The sequence below is a fragment of the Cherax quadricarinatus genome, chromosome 94, assembly GCF_038502225.1.
Source record: "Cherax quadricarinatus isolate ZL_2023a chromosome 94, ASM3850222v1, whole genome shotgun sequence".
Taxonomy (NCBI): Eukaryota; Metazoa; Arthropoda; class Malacostraca; order Decapoda; family Parastacidae; genus Cherax; species Cherax quadricarinatus.
In genome coordinates this window covers 13021607-13044113 of record NC_091385.1, presented here as the reverse complement: position 1 = coordinate 13044113, position 22507 = coordinate 13021607, and the positions used below count along the sequence as shown (strand labels likewise).

The 22507-nt window shown below is 40.0% G+C and overlaps 1 protein-coding gene across 1 annotated transcript; it reads left to right on the top strand.

Moving 5' to 3' along the window:
* The first annotated feature begins 3033 nt into the window (after positions 1-3033).
* Positions 3034-16720, top strand: LOC128700893 (cytoplasmic tRNA 2-thiolation protein 1-like). Its single transcript, XM_070104796.1, has 4 exons — positions 3034-3119; positions 3702-3805; positions 11233-11347; positions 15884-16720. Exons 1-4 carry the CDS (start codon positions 3034-3036, stop codon positions 16551-16553), a joined length of 975 nt encoding a protein of 324 aa, XP_069960897.1. The 3' UTR covers positions 16554-16720.
* Positions 16721-22507: the final 5787 nt, after the last annotated feature.

Genomic DNA, 22507 nt, shown 5'->3' with positions numbered 1-22507 from the left:
GGAATCTCCCGTATGAAGATAGCCTCAGAGCCTTGAATCTCCACTTTCTGGAGAGACGTAGAGTGAGGGGAGATATAATCCAAGTGTATAAGTGGAAGATGGGCAGAAACAAAGGTGATATTAATAAAGTACTGAGGGTGTTGAACCATGAAAAAACAGAAATAATGGATTTAAGTTGGACAAATTTAGATTTAGATATAGATTTTTGAACAGAGTGGTGGATGCATGGAATGATTGTCTGAATAGGGTGATTGAAGCTAGAACTTTGAGTAGCTTTAAAAAGAGATTGGAGAAATATATGAGTAGGAGGGGCTGGGTTTGATTGGTGCCATGGGTATGGGAGTTAATTCATGGGTAGTTTTGGGTAGGGGCTGTTTCAATAAGGACCTGCCTTGTATGGGTCTATAGGCCTTCTGCAGTGTTCCTCCATTCTTATGCAAGAAAGGAGGAACACTGCAGCAGGCCTCTTGCTCATACTCAGCAAGTCCTTCAAAATCCATCCCACTAACAAAATATTTGGCCAACCCAATTTTCAATGCTACCCAATTTGATAATTCTATTCACTAATGTGTAGGTCCCACTAAAATTCAACACCTCTCACCCATGTATTTATCTGACCTAAATTTGAAACTACCCAAGGTTATAGCTTCGATAACCAATATAAATATGATTGGGCAGCTGGGAATTTAATGGCTGTGAATTCACGAATGTTTGAAGCCCGTGAAAGTGGAAACCGTGAATGTTGAGGGAGACCTGTACTTCATGATATGAAGCCAAGGATTCTGTTAACTTTATTGTGAACACTTATGCACTGCTGTCTTGGTTTCAGATTACAGTGGACCCTCCCTTTTTGTTGGGCTTTGTTTTCACTCATTTCCATCATCGCTGATTTAAGAACATTAGAATGGAGGAAAACTGCAGAAGGCCTACTGGCCCATACAAGGAAGGTCCTTATCAAAATGACTTCTACCCAAGAATTTACTCCCGTACCCAATGACATAAATCAAACCCAACCCCTCCCACTAATATATTTGTTCAATCTCTTTTTAACCCTTTGACTGTTTACGCCATATAAATACGTCTTACGCGCCACTGTTTCTGACGTATCTATACGCATCAATTCTAGCGGCTTCAAATCAAGTGGGAAAGCCTGGTAGGCCTACATGAGAGAGAATGGGTCTCAGTGGTGGGTGTGCACCCTGTGAAAAGAATCTGGGACTCAGTGGTGCATTGTAGGAACGCCATCTTGGTAGCCCATTTTCACCATGCCTCGCAGTAGGAAGTACCTCACTCCTCGGCGGATTGAAAGTCTTTTGTTCCCAAGTGATAGCTCTAACAGCGATGGAAGTGTCAGTGACAATGAATTCTATGGTTTTCAAGTGAGTGTGACCGAAAAAAGTGCCCAGGATGATGTAATTAGTGATAAAAACCCAGATGACCCACAACCTTCGACCTATGGTGCTGGGCCGGCTCATTCATGTTCACATTCACCTGTACCAGGATGAAAGAGGAAACTACTTGGCCGTGTACAAGACCCAGATGTTAGCAGTGAAAGTGATAGTGATATTGATAGTGATTTCAAGGTTATTGAAAGCAGTTCTAGTTGTGACAGTGAGGGTGAATATTCCCCAGTGAAATGGCACTTTGTGCGATGTAGCGTGCGGTCTGGTAGTGTGTCATATGCTGTTCCAAGGGGAAGGAATAACTCTGGGAGCACATCCCATGGCCCTACACCACGACCCGATAGTGAAGATGACGATATTGTTACGATGGGTATGAATGATGTGAGTGAGGCAGCAGGCAGTGGTGGTGATAGTTATGGTGGCACGACCCATGTGGCATCAGCAGCGGGCCACGTTACTACCCACTCTGCTGATTCTGCACAACAACAACCAGCCTCACCCAACCCCACACTCCCACAACCTACACAACCACAACCTGCACAACCACAACCACGTTTCAGTATCCAGAACCCACCAGCAGACCACATCTGGGATTGGCAGGTAGGTGATGAGTTTGTTCCCAGTCCCCATGACTTTGATGAAACACAAAGTGGAATAAAGCCATTATGTCCACTTGGGAACAATGCTAGTGAACTGGAATGCTTTGAGTTATTTTTCAATGAACCCCTGATGGACATCATTGTCAGGGAAACCAACACATACTATGAGTACACCATGGCATATACAATTCTCTCACCAAGATAATGGCTACAAAAGTGGAAGGACACAACTGTGGCAGAGATGTACCTGTTTTTTGCCACAATAATGTTTATGCCACATGTGTATAAGCACACTGTCACTACATACTGGGTAACAGAACGCCTGATTTCAGCTCCACGTTTTAGTGACATTATAGGTGTCAATCGTTTCTTGATACTGTTATGTATGTTACACTTTTCAGACAAAACCAGGCCTGACAGAAGTGACAGGTTGTATATGATCAGAAATGTGTTTATGTACATGAAACAAAAGTGCTGCATGTATTTTTATCCCTTCAGGAAGCTTGTTATTGATGAGTCTTTGATATTATTCAAAGGAAGACTCATTCAAACAATATATACCAAGCAAGAGGAAATGCTTTGGTATAAAGTTATTTGTACTGTATGATTGCAGAAGTGGTCTAGTTTTGGATATCACTGTGTACACTGGCAGTAATACTTTGAGAGATACCAGGAAGTTATTGGGTATCTCTGGTGATGTGGTTAGAACAATGATGGAACTATATCTTGGTAAGGGGAATATGTTATTTACTGATAACTGTTACACAAGCCCCTTACTCAGTGATTTCTTGTGAGTGAACTTGACAGACGTGTGTGGCACAGTGCATGGTAATCATAAACATATGCCAAGGTTCAACGCTGGCACTCGCAGAAGTGAGGTGCAAGCCTTTGCTGCCAATGACATCATGGCATTTCTGTGGCATGACAAACATGATGTCACATTGTTGACATCAGTTCACTGAAACGAAATAGCACACACTGGCAGGCACACCAGAGAGACCAATGAACCCATTCTAAAGCCTGCAGCTGTCATGGACTACAACTTCAATATGCGCGTAGTGGACAAATGTGACATGCAGATTGAGTTTGCTGATTGTGTACGCAAGAGTTATAAGTGGTATATGAAACTTTTTTTCTATCTTGTTGATATCTCCATGCTAAATGCTTATAACATATACAAGTTGAGGGCCAACAAAACACAAAAATATGGTGAATTTTGTTTGTCAGTCATCAGACAAATAATCGCCAAGCACCAGGGAGCAACACCTGCAATAGACCAGCGCCCACGAAATTACCAACACACGCCATCTCGTTTCAGGCCTGGTGATCACTACCCCATACTACTGCCTCCTACTGCTTTCAAGAAAAATGCTCAGAAGAGGTGTTTTGTATGTGCACATACCACAAAACGCCTACAAACACGCAGAGACACTTGTTTTATGTGTGAGGAGTGTCAAGTGCCACTCTGCATATACCCATGTTTCAAAGAGTTCCACAAGCTGCAGCAGTTCTAGGAACGTGTTCAGTGACTGTACATATGTATATATATTATGGAACAATAGTAATAAACAATGTTTTGTATTGTTTGTTTGTGTAAACAACTTTTATACACAAACTAATAGTGTTAAAGTTTGTTCAGTTATTGTGTGGTAAACAATGAGTGTATATTTGAACAATGCACCTTACTTTGGTCTCACAGGCCATATAAGTTACTTGGAAAAGAAAAATATTGGAAAACACAAGAAACCCTCGAATTCAAGCAAATAAAAGATTACAGGGTGGGCGGCATTCGCCGCTGTTGCCGTACGGAGCTCACTTTCAGCTAACTTTGTGCCTCTATATCTCGGTAAGTACTGATGGAAAAAAAAAATTAGTCTTAAAACACTCAGTAAAATAATTCTAACATTTTCATGAAAAAAAAAAAAAAAATTTAATATTTGGCGACATAGAATGACAGTTTCAGAAAGGGGTCTGTCAGAGTCAAAGGGTTAAAGCTGCCCAAATTCCTAACCTCGATCACCCTACTGGGAAGATTGTTGCACGCATCCACAACTCTGTTAGAAAACCAGTACTTACCTATGTCCTTTCTAAATCTAAATTTATCCAACTTAACCCTCAAATGGTCCAAACGTATATATACGTTCTTATGCGTAGTGCCCCGCCCCAAACATATTTATATGTTTTATTTTTCCTGCCTCCAAATTTGGCATGATTGCCCTGAGATGCCTGGTCAGCACAGAATGGGTCTTAACACTCGGTGTGCACCATATTAAAAAATCTGGGAACACTTAGTACCTTGTGGGAGCGCCAGTTAAATTGAGCGTCAGCTAGAGCAAACAGTGTAGCAAACACCAAGGAATCACTGATGTAATGTCATATTAACACTCCTCTTTTAAGAGAAAAGTGATGTTAACCCCAAGTTTAGGGTCTGTCGATCTCTGTCTATCTCTGTCTATCTCTATCTCTGTCTACCTCTGTCTGTCTTTGTCTCTATCTGTCTTTGTCTATCTGTCTCTGTATCTCTTTTAATCTGTCTCTCTCTATCTGTCTATCTCTGTCTCACAGGTACACATAAATACAAGTATGCAAAGTGTAAATTACCTAGGATAACCCAAAAAATCAAGACAAAGTGCTATACTCTGCTTGAAGATATGAGTAAAGGTGATGACGCAGTCTTGTGGCTCTCTCTGAGACAGAGAGCTAGATGGACAGACAGAACATAAACACATAAGAATGGAGGAACACTGCAGAAGGCTTATTGGCCAATGTAAATCAGGTCCTAATCAAAACAACCTCTACCCAAAGCTACCCAAGAATTTACTCCCATACCCAATGACACCAATCAAGCCCAGCCCCTCCCACTCATATATTTGTCCAATCTCTTTTTAACCCTTTGACTGTTTCGGTCATATATATACATCTTACAAGCCACAGTGCTTGACGTATATATACTAATAAATTCTAGCGACTTCAAATCAAGCAGGAGAAAGCTGGCAGGCCCACATCTGAGAGAATGGGTCTCTGTGGTCAGTGTGCACCATATAAAAAATCCTGGAGCACGCAGTGCATGAGAGAAAAAAAACTCCGATCGTTTTTTTAATTAAAATGCCAATTTTGTGGTCAATTTTCGTATAGTATTTATGGTTGTATTCTCATTTTCTTGGTCTCAATTGATAGAATGGAAAACATATTATAACAATAGAGGTGATATTGATTGGTTTTACTATGAAAAGAACCTGGAAATGGAGCTCAAAGTAGGGGAAATGTTTGATTTTTGCTGATGTTCAAAAGTAAATAATTGATGTCATTGCCCAATAAATGTCCAACTAGCCATTCTAATATGCAGTCATGAATGTGCTGACATTATTTGTACAATTATTACAGTATTGCAGTAGTCTGCATAACAGTAAATCTTCTTATTTTGAAATTTTCATATTTTTTAATTTTCGTGAAATTGGCCAAATTGCAAATTTCTGACCACATTATTGAGTAGTTGAAATCAGTAAATGGGCAGTTTCTTGTACTCAATCGATAGAAAAAATGGAGTTCTAAAGAAATAGCTATGATTTTGGTTGACTAGAACAATGGAATTAGTGAAAAATAGGGCTCAAAGTGGGCAAAATTGCCAATTTGTAAATATTGCCGAGGTCGCTAACTTCGTGAGCGCGTAATTCTGTCAGTTTTCCATCAAATTTCGTTCTTTTGGTGTCATTACAATCGGGAAAAGATTCTCTATCATTTCATAAGAAAAAATAATTTTTTTTTCAAATTTTGTGACACCAGGAGACGCCTCAGGATTGGGGGTTGTGACAGTCAAGGGGTTAAAGCTACCCAAGGTCCTAGCCTCGGTCACCCTACTGGGAAAATTGTTCCATGCATCCACAACTTTGTTAGAAAACAAGTACTTACCTATGTCCTTTGTAAATCTAAATTTTTCCAACTTAAATCCATTATTTCTGGTTTTTACCTGGTTCGACACCCTCAGTACTTTATTAATATCTCCTTTGTTTATGCCCGTCATCCACTTATCAACTTCAATGATACCTCCCCTCATTCTATGTTTCTCCAGAGATTGGAGATTCCTTACACAGTAAATCATTTTAGTCATTCTTCTCTGTATGTTCTCCAATGAGTCTATATCCATCCTATAGTAAGGAGATCAAAACTGAGCAGCATAATCCAAATAAGGCCTCACTCGTGAGGTATAGAGATGTAAAATAACTTTTGGACTTCTGTTACTTATACTTCTAGAGATAAATCCTAGTAATCTGTTAGCCTTTTTGTGCACACTAAAGCACTGCTGCCTTGGCTTTAGATTTCTGCTTACCATGACTCCCAAGTCTTTTTCACATTCTGTATGATGAAGCTCTACTTCACCTAGTTTATAGCTTCAAGGGATATTTTCATTACCAAGGACCTTACACTTATCCACATTGAACTTCATCTGCCATTTTTCAGACCAAGACATTAATTTGTCCAAATCCTCCTGGAGTTCATTGCTATCCTCCTCAGAATGAATTATACGGCCTATCTTTGTATCATCAGCAAATTTACTCATGTCATTCGTAATCCCTTCATCAAGGTCATTAATGTTAATTATGAACAAGAGAGGGCCTAAAACTGATCCTCGTGGAATGCCACTAGTGACTAATCCCCATTCAGATTTGACCCCATTAATGGAAGCTCTCTGCTTTCTATTGGTAAGCCATGCCTCTATCCATGCTAGAACTTTACCTCCTATACCATGAGCTGCCACTTTTCTTAAGTCTCTTGTGAGGTACTCTATCGAAGGCTTTACTAAAATGCAAATAAACAATATCATATTCTTTATCACTGTCCACTGCCTCAAATGTTCTACTGAGGAACGTCAGTAAATTTGTCTATCACTGTCCACTGCCTCAAATGTTCTATTGAAGAACGTCAGTAAATTTGTCACGCAGGAACGACCTCTCGTGAACCCAGGCTGAGATTCATTAATCAAATTATGTTCTTTAAGGTGACTTCTAATATATTATTATTTATTATTTATTATCACACTGGCCGATTCCCACCAAGGCAGGGTGGCCCGAAAAAGAAAAACTTTCACCATCATTCACTCCATCACTGCCTTGCCAGAAGGGTGCTTTACACTACAGTTTTTAAACTGCAACATTAAGACCCCTCCTTCAGAGTGCAGGCACTGTACTTCCCATCTCCAGGACTCAAGTCCGGCCTGCCGGTTTCCCTGAACCCCTTCATAAATGTTACTTTGCTTACACTCCAACAGCACATCAAGTATTATAAAAACCATTTGTCTCCATTCACTCCCATTAAACACGCTCACGCATGCCGGCTGGAAGTCCAAGCCGCTCGCACACAAAACCTCCTTTACCCCCTCCCTCCAACCTTTCCTAGGACGAAACCTACCCCGCCGTCCTTCCACTACAGACTGATACACTCTTGAAGTCACTCTGTTTCTCTCCATTCTCTCTACATGTCCGAACCACCTCAACAACCCTTCCTCAGCCCTCTGGACAACAGTTTTGGTAATCCCGCACCTCCTCCTAACTTCCAAACTACGAATTCTCTGCATTATATTCACACCACACATTGCCCTCAGACATGACATCTCCACTGCCTCCAGCCTTCTCCTCGCTGCAACATTCATCACCCATGCTTCACACCCATATAAGAGCGTTGGTAAAACTATACTCTCATACATTCCCCTCTTTGCCTCCAAGGACAAAGTTCTTTGTCTCCACAGACTCCTAAGTGCACCACTCACCCTTTTCCCCTCATCAATTCTATGATTCACCTCATCTTTCATAGACCCATCCGCTGACACGTCCACTCCCAAATATCTGAATACATTCACCTCCTCCATACTCTCTCCCTCCAATCTGATATCCAATCTTTCATCACCTAATCTTTTTGTTATCCTCATAACCTTACTCTTTCCTGTATTCACTTTTAATTTTCTTCTTTTGCACACCCTACCAAATTCATCCACCAATCTCTGCAACTTCTCTTCAGAATCTCCCAAGAGCACAGTGTCATCAGCAAAGAGCAACTGTGACAACTCCCACTTTATGTGTGATTCTTTATCTTTTAACTCCACGCCTCTTGCCAAGACCCTCGCATTTACTTCTCTTACAACCCCATCTATAAATATAGTAAACAACCACGGTGACATCACACATCCTTGTGTAAGGCCTACTTTCACTGGGAAATAATTTCCCTCTTTCCTACATACTCTAACTTGAGCCTCACTATCCTCGTAAAAACTCTTCATTGCTTTCAGTAACCTACCTCCTACACCATACACCTGCAACATCTGCCACATTGCCCCCCTATCCAAACTGTCATACGCCTTTTCCAAATCCATAAATGCCACAAAGACCTCTTTAGCCTTATCTAAATACTGTTCACTTATATGTTTCACTGTAAACACCTGGTCTACACACCCCCTACCTTTCCTAAAGCCTCCTTGTTCATCTGCTATCCTATTCTCCGTCTTACTCTTAATTCTTTCAATAATAACTCTACCATACACTTTACCAGGTATACTCAACAGACTTATCCCCCTATAATTTTTGCACTCTCTTTTGTCCCCTTTGCCTTTATACAAAGGAACTATGCATGCTCTCTGCCAATCCCTAGGTACCTTACCCTCTTCCATACATTTATTAAATAATTGCACCAACCACTCCAAAACTATATCCCCACCTGCTTTTAACATTTCTATCTTTATCCCATCAATCCCGGCTGCCTTACCCCCTTTCATTTTACCTACTGCCTCACGAACTTCCCCCACACTCACAACTGGCTCTTCCTCACTCCTACAAGATGTTATTCCTCCTTGCCCTATACACGAAATCACAGCTTCCCTATCTTCATCAACATTTAACAATTCCTCAAAATATTCCCTCCATCTTCCCAATACCTCTAACTCTCCATTTAATAACTCTCCTCTCCTATTTTTAACTGATAAATCCATTTGTTCTCTAGGCTTCCTTAACTTGTTAATCTCACTCCAAAACTTTTTCTTATTTTCAACAAAATTTGTTGATAACATCTCACCCACTCTCTCATTTGCTCTCTTTTTACATTGCTTCACAACTCTCTTAACCTCTCTCTTTTTCTCCATATACTCTTCCCTCCTTGCATCACTTCTACTTTGTAAAAACTTCTCATATGCTAACTTTTTCTCCCTTACTACTCTCTTTACATCATCATTCCACCAATCGCTCCTCTTCCCTCCCGCACCCACTTTCCTGTAACCTGTAACCACTTCTAATAATTCCAGCTATAATTGATTCTAATAACTTGCCCACTATAGATGTCAGGCTTATTGGACAGTAATTTGAAGGAGTGGACTTATCCCCTGATTTGAATATAGGAAACACATTAACCATCTTCAACAACTCTGGCACAACACCAGTAAGGATAAATGCATTAAACACTTGTTAATGGCTGACTAAGCTACATCTTGCATTCCTTAAGTACAATGGAAAACAACTCATTGGGTCCCGGGGACTTATTTTGCTTCAGTTTGTCTATCTGTTTGAGAACCATGTCCCTTGTGACAGCAATATTAGTTAATTTAAATTCATCAGGAACTGAATAACTCTTAATTTCTGGAATCTCATTTATGTCTTCCTGTGTAAAAACTGACAAAAAATCATCATTAAATAAGGAACACATTTCCAGTTCATTATCCCTCAGTTGTCCATTTCCAATTTTCAGAGGTCCTACTTTTTCCTTCACCTTCATCCTATACAACTGAAAGAACCCTTTCAGATTTGTCTTTGATTCATTAGCAACTCTAGTTTCATAGTCATGTTTAGACTTTCTAATCCCCTTTTTCACTTCTCTTTTAAGCTGAACATATTGGTCAGTAAGGTTAACCTCTCCTCTTCTGATGTGCCTATAAATTCCCCTTTTCTCCCCTAATAGATGCTTTAGACTCTTGTTAACCCATTTGTGATCCTTATTATCAGACCTAATTTCTCTCTGGGGAATGTATATACTCTGAGCACAGTGTACATTATTAATTAAGAAAAACATCATAAATGCAGATACCTTCATAATCATAAGTATGATCATCATCAACAAAATCATTAGCTAGATAACCCCAATCAAGATTTGACAGGCGTTCCCTAAGTCCATTATAATCGGCAGAATGAAAATCAGGGATTTTTACAGACAAATAGACAGACAGACGTGTTTGGGTACCAGCGAAAACAAAGTGAGGGCGATGCTCATCAAATGTCACCACTAATCTTTTCTTATCTCTGCACCCTCGAGTATGTCCATCAAACGTCAGCTCTTATCAGATGTTATCTCATCACGTCACTGTTAGGGGCACACTTTGTTTTTTATGCTTCAAGGCAACTTCTTATCACCTATTATTATTATTACCTATTCTTCTCCTCCTCCTCCTCCTCCTCCTCCTCCTTCTCCTTCTTCTCCTCCTTCTCCTTCTCCTAGTCCTCCTTCTATTAATCTTCTGTTATTATATACTTCCACATATCCAAAACATTGCTGGGATATATAAATACTTTGTATATATTTCAAGACAATTGAAAATGGCCAGGGCAGGTGTAAATGTCCATCTGTCAATGTGTTTGTGACAATTTCAGTGCAATTTCAGTACCTAATACTAGTGTCAGAACAAAGATTGTTTATAAAATGAAAACAACTACTATAAATTATAATTATCAGAACATAAAAATTATATATAATATGAAAAATAGAAAAAAAAGGTATATCGGCAACACTTGTGCAAGCGGCAGGACTAGATGTTGCCGTCATGTGAGCATCCAGTGCCAACTTCTTAGCCTCATATCTCTGTAAGTACTGGCCCTAATTTTTTATTCTAAAACACCTCAAAAAAATGTTTTTGTTTTATTTTTTTTTTTCAAAATATTCGATGTGCGAGTGTTTACCTGGAGTTTACCTGGAGAGAGTTTCGGGGGTCAACGCCCCCGCGGCCCGGTCTGTGACCAGGCCTCCTGGTGGATCAGCGCCTGATCAACCAGGCTGTTGCTGCTGGCTGCACGCAAACCAACGTTTAAGGGATAAATCCATTATTTCTGGTTCTTACCTGGTTCAACACTCTCAGTACTTTATTAAGAACATAAGAAAGGAGGAGCACTGCAGCAGGCCTGTTCGCCCATACTAGGCAGGTCCTTCACAACTCATCCCATTAACAGAATATTTGCCCAACTCAATTTTCAATTGTACCCAAGGAACAATCTTTGATAATTCTATTAACTCAATTGCAATCCCACTCAAATCTGTTGATGAAGGAATCACAGGTTACCGGGATGATAGCTTGGAGACAGTTCAGCGAAATGAACAACAGTATGAAATCCCTCTCAAGATAGTCTGTGGACATACTATGCACTTGGTATCTGCTGGCATGGGAAATCTGGAAAAACAGATGGGATGTGCAACTATGACCACCCTAGAAAATGCCATGCCCATATGACAACAGGAAAATGCAAACTCCCTTACTGTAAGCTTTTTCACCCTGAACTGTGTACCTCTTCAGTACAGGAAAGACTGTGCTATAACTTAAATTGCCAGGCATACCATCTAAAGGGGACAAAAAGATACAAAACATCCAGGCCATGGGAAAACCTGGGTAGCCACAGCCACTCAAGAGGGAGAGGTTTTTTAGTGCCAGGAAGGAAAAAAACTGGCAGGAAATGGCAGAAATCGTACACCAAATCCAGTCATTCCTGGAGTGGAACCACAGTCGATGGCCTCCACTCCAAACCAACAGATACAGATACTAATGCCGGAAAAAAAATCCCCCCCCAGTACCAACAATACCACCAGTCCGATAACATTCTTCTTTGCAAATATACAGGGTCTAAAGCCAGCAACAAACAACAAAATACCTTTCATCCGTGGACTGCTTGCAGAGGCAAAGGCAATGTTCGTGGCTTTCACTGAGACCCACATAAAGGATCACTTGGACAACGAAATATGGATCCCAGGTTACAACCTATACAGATGTGACAGAGTGAACAGGCAAAAGGGGGGGGTTGGCCTGTACATTGCAGAGTCACTTGTTTGCAAAGAACTGCTTAACCCTTTCAGGGTCCGTCCCGTAGATCTACGGCTTTACGGTGAGTGTCCAAACCGTAGATCTATGCCATGAGCTCAGCTCACTCTGATAAACTGTGAGTGGTACATTTGGGCCTAGATATGAGAGAATACATCTGTGTGGTATGTGTGCACCACATAAAACAGATCCTGCAGCACACTGTGTATAATGAGAGAAAAAAACTGAAATCATGATTTTTCGATTAAAACAGCAACTTTGCAGTGTTTTTTCGTATGTTTTTTATAGTTGTATTTGCAATTTATTGGTCTCATTTGATAGAATGGAAGACATATTACAGAAATAGAGATGATTTTGATTGATTTTAGCCCTGGAAATGGCTTGAAACTGAGCTCAAAGTAGCGGAAATGTTAAATTTTTGCCGATATTCAAGAGTAAACAAACGACCTCACACATCTAATACACGTCAGCTGGTGGGTCTAATATACATTCACAAATATGGTGATGATATTTATACAATTATTACAGTATTGCATAACAGTAAATCTTCTATTTTTTGGTGTGAATAAAAATTCATTATGTGAATAAAAAATCAAAATGGAATTTATTTGAAAAGCCTCAAAACATAACTAATGAACAGAGGAAATGTTAGTTTAGTGCCAGGAATGCCTAAATTGTTTATTCTGGACCCTATTTTGAAATTGGAATATTTTGAACTTTGTGTTAAATTGGCCAAATTGACAATTTCCGATCACTTTATTTTGTAGTTGAAACAGTTGACTTGGCGATTTCTTGTGCTCAATCGATAGAATAGAAGTAATACTAGTGAAATAGCTAAGAATTTGGTTGATTGGAATAATGTAATTGGCCTAAAATGGGAGTCAAAGTCGGCAAAATCGCCGATTCGTAAATATCGCTGACACATCAAAATTCGCGAGGGCATAATTTCGTCAATTTTCCACCAAATTTCGTACTTTTTGTTTTATTACCTTCACAAAAAGATTCTCTACGATTTCATAAGAAAAAATAACAAATTTTTTTTTTGAAAATTCTTGGACACTGGTGCGTGACTCCAGATTTGGGCCTTGGACCCTGAAAGGGTTAATGCCTCAAATGATGTAGTGGAAGTTTTAGCAGTAAAGGTAGAGAACCAAAACCTAGTCATTGTGGTAGTCTACAAGCCTCCGGATGCAACATCCCAGCAATTCCAGGAACAGCTGTTAAAAATTGACCACTGTCTGGAAAATCTTCCAGCTCCTGCACCCAACATCTTGCTCTTGGGGGATTTCAACTTAAGGCACCTAAAATGGAGGAATATAGCAAATAATATTGTTGCAGTAATAACACCAGGAGGCAGCTCTGATGAAAACTCACACTCACACGAGCTTTTAAATCTCTGCACAAAATTCAATTTAAACCAGCAAATAATAGAGCCTACTAGACTGGAGAATACACTAGACCTCATCTTCACTAACAATGATGATCTGATAAGAAATGTCACCATATCAAAAACAATATACTCAGATCACAACATAATTGAGGTTCAGACATGTATGCGTGGAGCCCCAGACCGACAAAATGAGACTAGTCACGAGGGAGCATTCACCAAATTCAACTTCAATAACAAAAACATAAAGTGGGACCAAGTAAACCAAGTCCTAACCGATATAAGCTGGGAAGATATACTAAGCAACACAGACCCCAACTTATGCCTAGAACAGATTAACTCAGTGGCACTCGATGTATGCACAAGGCTTATTCCTCTAAGAAAAAGGAGGAGTAGATGTAAAATAGAAAGAGACAGGCGCTCCCTTTACAGGCGACGGAAAAGAATAACAGAGCGGCTAAAAGAGGTCAATATATCCAAAATGCGTAGGGAGACACTGGTCAGAGAAATAGCAAGCATCGAATTTAAGCTACAAGAATCCTTTAGGAGTCAGGAATCGCGGGAAGAACTAAAAGGCATAAATGAAATCGAAAGAAACCCAAAGTATTTCTTCTCCAATGCCAAATCAAAATCGAGAACAACGTCCAGTATTGGGCCCCTACTTAAACAAGATGGGTCCTACACAGATGACAGCAAGGAAATGAGTGAGCTACTCAAGTCCCAATATGACTCAGTTTTTAGCAAGCCGCTAACCAGACTGAGAGTCGAAGATAAAAATGAATTTTTTATGAGAGAGCCACAAAATTTGATTAACACAAGCCTATCCGATGTTATCCTGACGCCAAATGACTTCGAACAGGCGATAAATGACATGCCCATGCACTCTGCCCCAGGGCCAGACTCATGGAACTCTGTGTTCATCAAGAACTGCAAGAAGCCCCTATCACGAGCCTTTTCCATCCTATGGAGAGGGAGCATGGATATGGGGGTCGTCCCACAGTTACTAAAATCAACAGACATAGCCCCACTCCACAAAGGGGGCAGTAAAGCAACAGCAAAGAACTACAGACCAATAGCACTAACATCCCATATCATAAAAATCTTTGAAAGGGTCCTAAGAAGCAAGATCACCACCCATCTAGAAACCCATCAGTTACACAATCCAGGGCAACATGGGCTTAGAAAAGGTCGCTCCTGTCTGTCTCAACTATTGGATCACTACGACAAGGTCCTAAATGCACTAGAAGACAAAAAGAATGCAGATGTAATATATACAGACTTTGCAAAAGCCTTTGACATGTGTGACCATGGTGTAATAGCGCACAAAATGTGTGCTAAAGGAATAACAGGAAAAGTCTGTCGATGGATCTATGATTTCCTCACTAACAGAACACAGAGAGTAGTCGTCAACAGAGTAAAGTCCGAGGCAGCTACGGTGAAAAGCTCTGTTCCACAAGGCACAGTACTCGCTCCCATCTTGTTCCTCATCCTCATATCCGACATAGATAAGGATGTCAGCCACAGCACCGTGTCTTCCTTTGCAGATGACACCCAAATCCGCATGACAGTGTCTTCCATTGCAGACACTGCAAGGCTCCAGGCGGACATCAACCAAATCTTTCAGTGGGCTGCAGAAAACAATATGAAGTTCAACGATGAGAAATTTCAATTACTCAGATATGGTAAACATGAGGAAATTAAATCTTCATCAGAGTACAAAACAAATTCTGGCCACAAAATAGAGCGAAACACCAACGTCAAAGACCTGGGAGTGATTATGTCGGAGGATCTCACCTTCAAGGACCATAACATTGTATCAATCACATCTGCTAGAAAAATGACAGGATGGATAATGAGAACCTTCAAAACTAGGGAGGCCAAGCCCATGATGACACTCTTCAGGTCACTTGTTCTATCTAGGCTGGAATATTGCTGCACACTAACAGCACCTTTCAAGGCAGGTGAAATTGCCGACCTAGAAAATGTACAGAGAACTTTCACGGCGCGCATAACAGAGATAAAACACCTCAATTACTGGGAGCGCTTGAGGTTCCTAAACCTGTATTCCCTGGAACGCAGGAGGGAGAGATACATGATTATATACACCTGGAAAATCCTAGAGGGACTAGTACCGAACTTGCACACGAAAATCACTCACTACGAAAGCAAAAGACTTGGCAGACGATGCACCATCCCCCCAATGAAAAGCAGGGGTGTCACTAGCACGTTAAGAGACCATACAATAAATGTCAGGGGCCCGAGACTGTTCAACTGCCTCCCAGCACACATAAGGGGGATTACCAATAGACCCCTGGCAGTCTTCAAGCTGGCACTGGACAAGCACCTAAAGTCAGCTCCTGATCAGCCGGGCTGTGACTCGTACGTTGGTTTGCGTGCAGCCAGCAGCAACAGCCTGGTTGATCAGGCTCTGATCCACCAGGAGGCCTGGTCACAGACCGGGCCGCGGGGGCGTTGACCCCCGGAACTCTCTCCAGGTAAACTCCAGGTATGAGGAATTGTATGGATGGACAATGGACTGTATTGTAAAGAAGATTGGCCGAAAAAGTAATTGCACATTTTGTGGTGTGTTTAGAAGACAAGCATTGGACCGAGGAGCAAGTTTACTGAAGGTTGATAAAATTGTGACTGGACACAATGCTGATGATATTGCTGAGACAGTCTTAATGAATATTCTGCAAGGTGACATTGCCAGACTTCAACAGTGTACTGCAATAGTAACTGGTTCTGAAGGTGCAATCCCAAGATCCAAGCCATTTAAGTATACATATGAGAAGGAGATTGTTATGTATGCATATTTTAAGAAGCTGGATTATTTCTGCACTGAATGCATTTATTCACCAAATGCTTATCGTGGGTATGCCAGAGCATTCCTGAAGGATTTGGAAAAGATTAGGCCAACTTCCATCATTGATATTATCCATTCAGGTGAGTGCTTCTCTGTGCGTGAGGGAGTTAAACTTCCAACTCAAACAACATGTGAACATTGTGGCCACATTTCTTCCCAGTCAGTATGTAAAGCTTGTGTTCTCCTTGAGGGCCTTAGCAAGGGCAAGCCAAGACTTGGCATTGGTAAAACTTCTAAGGCCTGAGAACATATGGAGGAACTTGCAATCAGCAAGCCTGAAAATGAATGCACGCATGACTGTCAAACATCTGTCATTGATTTAGACAGGTTCAATCTTCATGTTAAAAATACAAATTTGGAATTTTGATGACTGTTGATTATAGTAGAATTTAGAATGTTATATAATGATAATAAAAATTTAAAAAAAAAAAAAAATACTTCCCAGTGGGGTGACAGAGGCTAGGACCTTGGGTAGCTTTAAGAAGAGACTGGACAAATATATGAGTGGGAGGGGCTGGGTTTGATTGGTGTCAAGGGGTACGGGAGTTATTTCTTGAGTAGCTTTAGGTAGATGTCGTTTTGATAAGGACCTGCCTCGTATGGGCCAGTAGGCCTTCTGCAGTGTTCCTACACTCTAATGTTCTTATGTTCATGTATTTATCCAACCTAAATTGGAAACTACCCAAGGTCTTAGCTTCAATAACCCTACTAGGCAAACTGTTCCACTCATCAACTACCCTATTTCCAAACCAATACTTTCTATACCCATTCTAAATCTAAACTTGTCTAATTTGAATCCATTACTGCGGGTTTTCTCTTGGAGAGAGATCGTCAAGACCTTATTAATATCCTCTTTATTAATACCCATCTTCCACTAGTACACTTCGATCAGGTCTCCCTTCATTCTTCATCTTACAAGTGAGTGTAATTTAAGGGACTTTAATCTCTCCAAAATGAATATTGGTGGTAGCTTACTCTGCTGGATAATAAGATACCTATAAAATAGAGTATCCTCTGCCCTCTACCAAGGCTTTAGAAGCGAGTCGAAAGAAATGTCTTTGGGTACACCGCAGGGAGGAGTTCTTTGTCCCATGCTATTTAATATTCTGATTAATGCTCTCCTAAATACTCTACCTGCCTCACCTAAACATACAGCTATAAGCTATGCTGATGACATCATGATACATACAACAGGGAATAAGATGATGAGCACCATTCCTAATGAAGTTCAAGCAATTTGTAATCAACTAGGCCTCATAATATCTTTCTCTGAAACAAAGATATTAACAAGCAAATGACATTCCCAACCCAACTATTTGCAGGGTGAAAATGCTAGCTACGTTAAAACTTAGATATCTTGGCGTAGATGTACCCTTTAACAAATCCACTATACCACAGCTAAATACAAAATGCAGATAGGCTAAATACTCTCAAGGCTGTTGCTGACTACAACCCCAACTATGGTGCCAAAGTGAGAATCATGAGAATGATGTACATAGCCTATGTTTGGTCCTTAAGCCTTTCAGGGTCGACAGGCCCTCTCCAAGACTTGTTCTCAGGGTCAAAAATTTTTCAAAAAAAAACAAAATATTTTTTCTTATGAAAAGATTTTTTTTTTTAAATCTTCTAGGCTAAACAAAAATTTTTTACCATCAATACTTACCGAGATATGGAGGCGTGAAGTTGACAGAAAATGACTGGCATACGGTAACATCGCCGACTGCCAGTCACCCAGTTTTAGTTTTTTTTTTTTTTTGGTATTATTTTCTATTATTTTTTTACTTTTTTCAAGTAACTTTTATGGTCTGTGAGACCAATATGAGCACTATTTTGTAAGTTATTTCTCTTTATTTACTACACAATAACTGTACAAACACTGTCACTGTATTGTTTATAATTGTTTACAAACACAAACAATATAAAATGATGTTTATTACTATTTTTCTTTATTTCATATACACATATATAGTCAGAGGGAATGTTTCTAGAAGTTCTGCAGCCTGTCGAACTCTTTGAAACATGGTGTCATGCACAGTAGTGTTTTACACTCCTCACACATAAAACGAGTGTCTCTGCATTGTTGTGGGCGTAACACCTCTTCTGAGCCTTTTTCTTGAGAGCAGTTTTATTAGGAAGTGATCATCATGCTTCAGACGAGAAGGTAGTTGTTGATAATTTAGTGGGCGGTCTTCTATAGCAGGTGTTGCTCCTTGGTACTTGAATACTATTTATCTGATGACAGACAAGCAAAATTCGCAATATGGTGGTTTGTTTCTGGTCCTCATCTTATATGTATTATAAGCATTGAGCATGAAAATGTCCAGAAGACGGAAAAAGAGTTTTATGTACCAATTATGACTCTTGCGAACACAATCAGCAAACCCAATTTGTATGTCACATTTGTCCACTGAGTGCATATTGAGGGTGTAATCAATCACAGCTGCAGGTTTTAGAATGGGTTCATTGCTGTCTCTATGCTGCCTGCTTGAGTTTGTCATTTCGTTAGGGTGAACTGATGACAACAGTGTGACATTTCGTTTGTCATGCCACCGAAATGCCATGATGTCAATGGCAGCAAATGCCTGCACCTCACCTCTATTCAAATTCAAATTCAAAGTTTATTCTCTATAAGGATTACAATGCTGAGTTTACAGAAATTTGGTTATTGTTTGCTTTACATGTAGTAAAATTGTGATTACAGAGTGTACCACTAGAACGCTTAGCATGGCTAGGCATTTCGGGCATACTTAGTTTTATTCTTAATTGTAAAATATTACAAATTATGAGGTAAGTTGGTATTATGGCTAAGTGACTAAATACTAGTTTATGAGTTTAGCAATGTGAATGCTTTTGTTTTGGCACAGTATATAGTTTCAGTATTGGAGTATCACAGGATTCATTATTTTAAGACTGAGATTAATATTTCTGTTTATGGTCAAATGAGTGAGCGAGTGTAAGTGTGAACCACCAGGTGGTATTCGTGTAGTTAGTTGACGGGGTGTATCAGGGAGATAAGATGTTTTCTAATGGTAGTTTTGAAGGTGATGAATGTGTCTGCAGTTCTAGAGTTCTCAGGTAGGGTATTCCAGATTTTAGGGCCTTTGACATACATTGAATTTTTGTAAAGGTTTAGTCGGACACGGGGAATGTCGTAGAGATGTTTGTGTCTGGTGTTATGCCTGTGGGTTCTGTCACAACTATCAAGAAAGCGTTTTAGGTCAAGGTTGATATTAGAGTTTAAGGCCCTGTAGATATAGATTGCACAGTAGTAAGTGTGGATGTACTGAACTGGGAGTAAGTTTAGATCTTTGAAGAGTGGGGGGGTGTGCTGCCAGGGATGGGATTTAGTGATTATTCTTACTGCAGCTTTTTGTTGGGTTATTATTGGCTTTAGGTGTGTTGCTGCAGTTGATCCCCAAGCACAAATAGCATAGGTGAGGTATGGATAAATAAGTGAGTGGTATAGTGTGAGAAGGGCATTTTGCGGCACGTAGTATCGTATCTTGGAGAGGATCCCAACCGTTTTGGATACTTTTTTGGCTATATGCTGGATATGGGTGCTGAAATTCAGGTTGTTGTCAAGGTATAAGCCTAGGAATTTTCCCCCATTATTTCTGGTAATTAGAGTGTTGTCAATCTTAATGTTAATTTGTGCATCTCCTGCTCTGCTACCAAACATAATATAGTAAGTTTTGTCAGTGTTAAGCGTAAGTTTATTGGCTGTCATCCAAGTCGATATTTTAATCAGCTCCTCATTCACAATGGTGTTGAGGGTGGCAAGATTAGGGTGAGAGATGACATAAGTCGTGTCATCAGCAAAGAGAATGGGTTTCAGGTGTTGGGATACGTTTGGAAGGTCATTGATGTATATGAGGAAGAGCAGGGGACCAAGGACACTTCCCTGCGGAACTCCAGTATCAAGTGGCCGTGTTGCTGATGCTGTGTCTTTAATGGTGACGTACTGATACCTATTAGTAATGTAAGATTTGAAATAAGCAAGCGCATGGCCTCTTATACCGTAGTGGTCAAGTTTGTGGAGTAGGATTTGGTGGTTTACTGTGTCAAAAGCTTTTCTTAGGTCAATAAAAATTCCTAGTGGATATTCCTTATTTTCCAATGCTGTGTAAAGCAGATCTAGCATTTTTATGATTGCATCATTAGTGCTTTTATTTTTCCTGAATCCAAACTGGCAGGGGTTGAGTATGTTTTGAGCCGTTATAAATGAATACAGTCTCTTGTACACGAGTTTCTCAAAGATTTTGGATAGCAATGGTAAGTTAGATATTGGCCTATAGTTGTTTAAGTCTGTAGGGTCACCACCTTTATGTATTGGTGTAACCCTTGCCATCTTGAGTAGTTTCGGGAAGGTGCTAGTCTCTATTGACTTGTTAAAAAGTAATGAAATAGCATGCGAAAGGACATGGGCCGCTCGCTTGTACAGTAATGGTGGGACATGAGACAGATTCCCCGAGTTATTTTTAAGTGACTTTATGATCCCAATGACTTCCGTGGGCTCAGTTGGTGCAAGATAGAAGGAATTAGGGAAATTACCATCTAGGTAGTCCCCGGCATGGGCATTGGTATGTGGGATTTTACTGGCGAGATTAGATCCTATGTTTGAGAAGAAGTCGTTTATCTTGTTAGCTGTGTCAGTGGGATGTAGTGGTGTTTCATTAGGTTTAGTTAGGACAATATTCTTGGTTTTTCTCAGTTTGTGGGTCCCTAGAATCTGAGAGAGTGTTTTCCAGGTCTTTTTTATATCTCCTCTAGTGTCTGTGAATCTACTGGAGTAGTATAGTTGTTTGGCTTTTTTTATTACTTTGGTGAGAGCTGATGAATAGTGTTTAAGAGTATCTTTGTGTATTAAGCCCTGTCTATATTGCTTTTCATATTGGTGTTTCTTGTCTATGGATTTCAGAATGGTGCTGGTTAGCCATGGGCAACCAAGCCGTTTGTTTGTGATCTGTTTTGTTTTTATAGGACAATGTTTGTTGTATAGTCTAAGTAATTTGTTAAGAAAGATGTCTGTCCAGTCATCAATACCATTGGCCTTGGAGAATTCTGTAGGCCAATCAACAGTCTCTAGGTCAGCTGTGAACTTCCTTACTGAGGCCTCGTCATGGAGTCTAAATGAGACTTTGTTGTATTCAAGTGGTGGTTTACTAATGTTTGTCAGGAGGAAGGTAGGGTAGTGGTCTGTAGTGCTATCTGTGATTATCCCTGATTTAAGGGGGGCTAGTATATTGGTCCATATGTGGTCTATTATGGTTGCACTTGTCTCAGTGAGCCTGGTTGGTTTAGTTATTGTTGGTATGAGAAGTGTGTTGTTCATATTGTTGATGAAATCAGTTACAGGCTGATCATCTAGTAAGCCAAGGTTGATGTTGAAGTCTCCAGCTAAGAGAAGGTGGTGCTTATTCATTTGTCTGTTTGTTATTAGTGACTTTAATTTCTCACTGAAATTTGGGATGTTTGTGTGAGGTATCCGGTAAATGGCACCGATTGTTATAGGCGTCTTAAGGTTTTTTACAGTAAAATTAGCAAAAATGTATTCCCCATATTCATCACTAAAGCAAGTGGTGCTAAGACAAGATAATTGGTTAGAGTAATAGATTGCAATACCACCCCCAACTTGGTTTGTTCTGCAGTTGTGAATTGCTGTGTATCCTGGTAGAGGGTAGATATCTATTGTGTCCTGCTTAAGCCAGGTCTCAGTAAGAATAATGCAGGAGAAGGGTGTCTTTAGTGATTCAAGGAGTGCTAGGAGGTCATCATAGTGTTTGCTTAAGGACCTGATGTTGTAGTTAAGTACTGATAGACTTTTAGCATTGTTTAGGATAGTGGTGGCTTGTGATGCTGTGTAATAAAGGCAGTTACTTTCCAATAGGTTTTGATTGGGTGTCAGATTATGGAGGTTTAGATCAGGGTCAACGTGATCAATCATCTTCTAGGTTTAGAATTATGGTTATTTATATCCTGAGTTGTGTGTTGAGTTCTACTACTGATATCTGTAGTGGTTGGAAGTTTGGACAAGTATATAGCTAGAGTATTTTGGTCATGTAGGGTATAGTCACAACTACACATAATGAAGTTGATGTTGTCTGTGTGTTGTGCTGGAATGAACTAAAGTACAACTAGGTATAAACTAGTAATATAAAAATACAAATTAAAAATAGAACAAGACTCTCACTTGTAATT

Excerpts from the sequence above, each read along its gene's own strand:
- LOC128700893 (XM_070104796.1), top strand. The coding sequence starts at position 3,034 with ATGGACTACAACTTCAATATGCGCGTAGTGGACAAATGTGACATGCAG. Across the intron at positions 3,120-3,701 it reads GTACGCAAGAGTTATAAGTG|GCCATATAAGTTACTTGGAA; the intron begins GTATATGAAACT and ends TTGGTCTCACAG. Across the intron at positions 11,348-15,883 it reads GTTCAGCGAAATGAACAACA|GAGGCCTGGTCACAGACCGG; the intron begins GTATGAAATCCC and ends CTGATCCACCAG.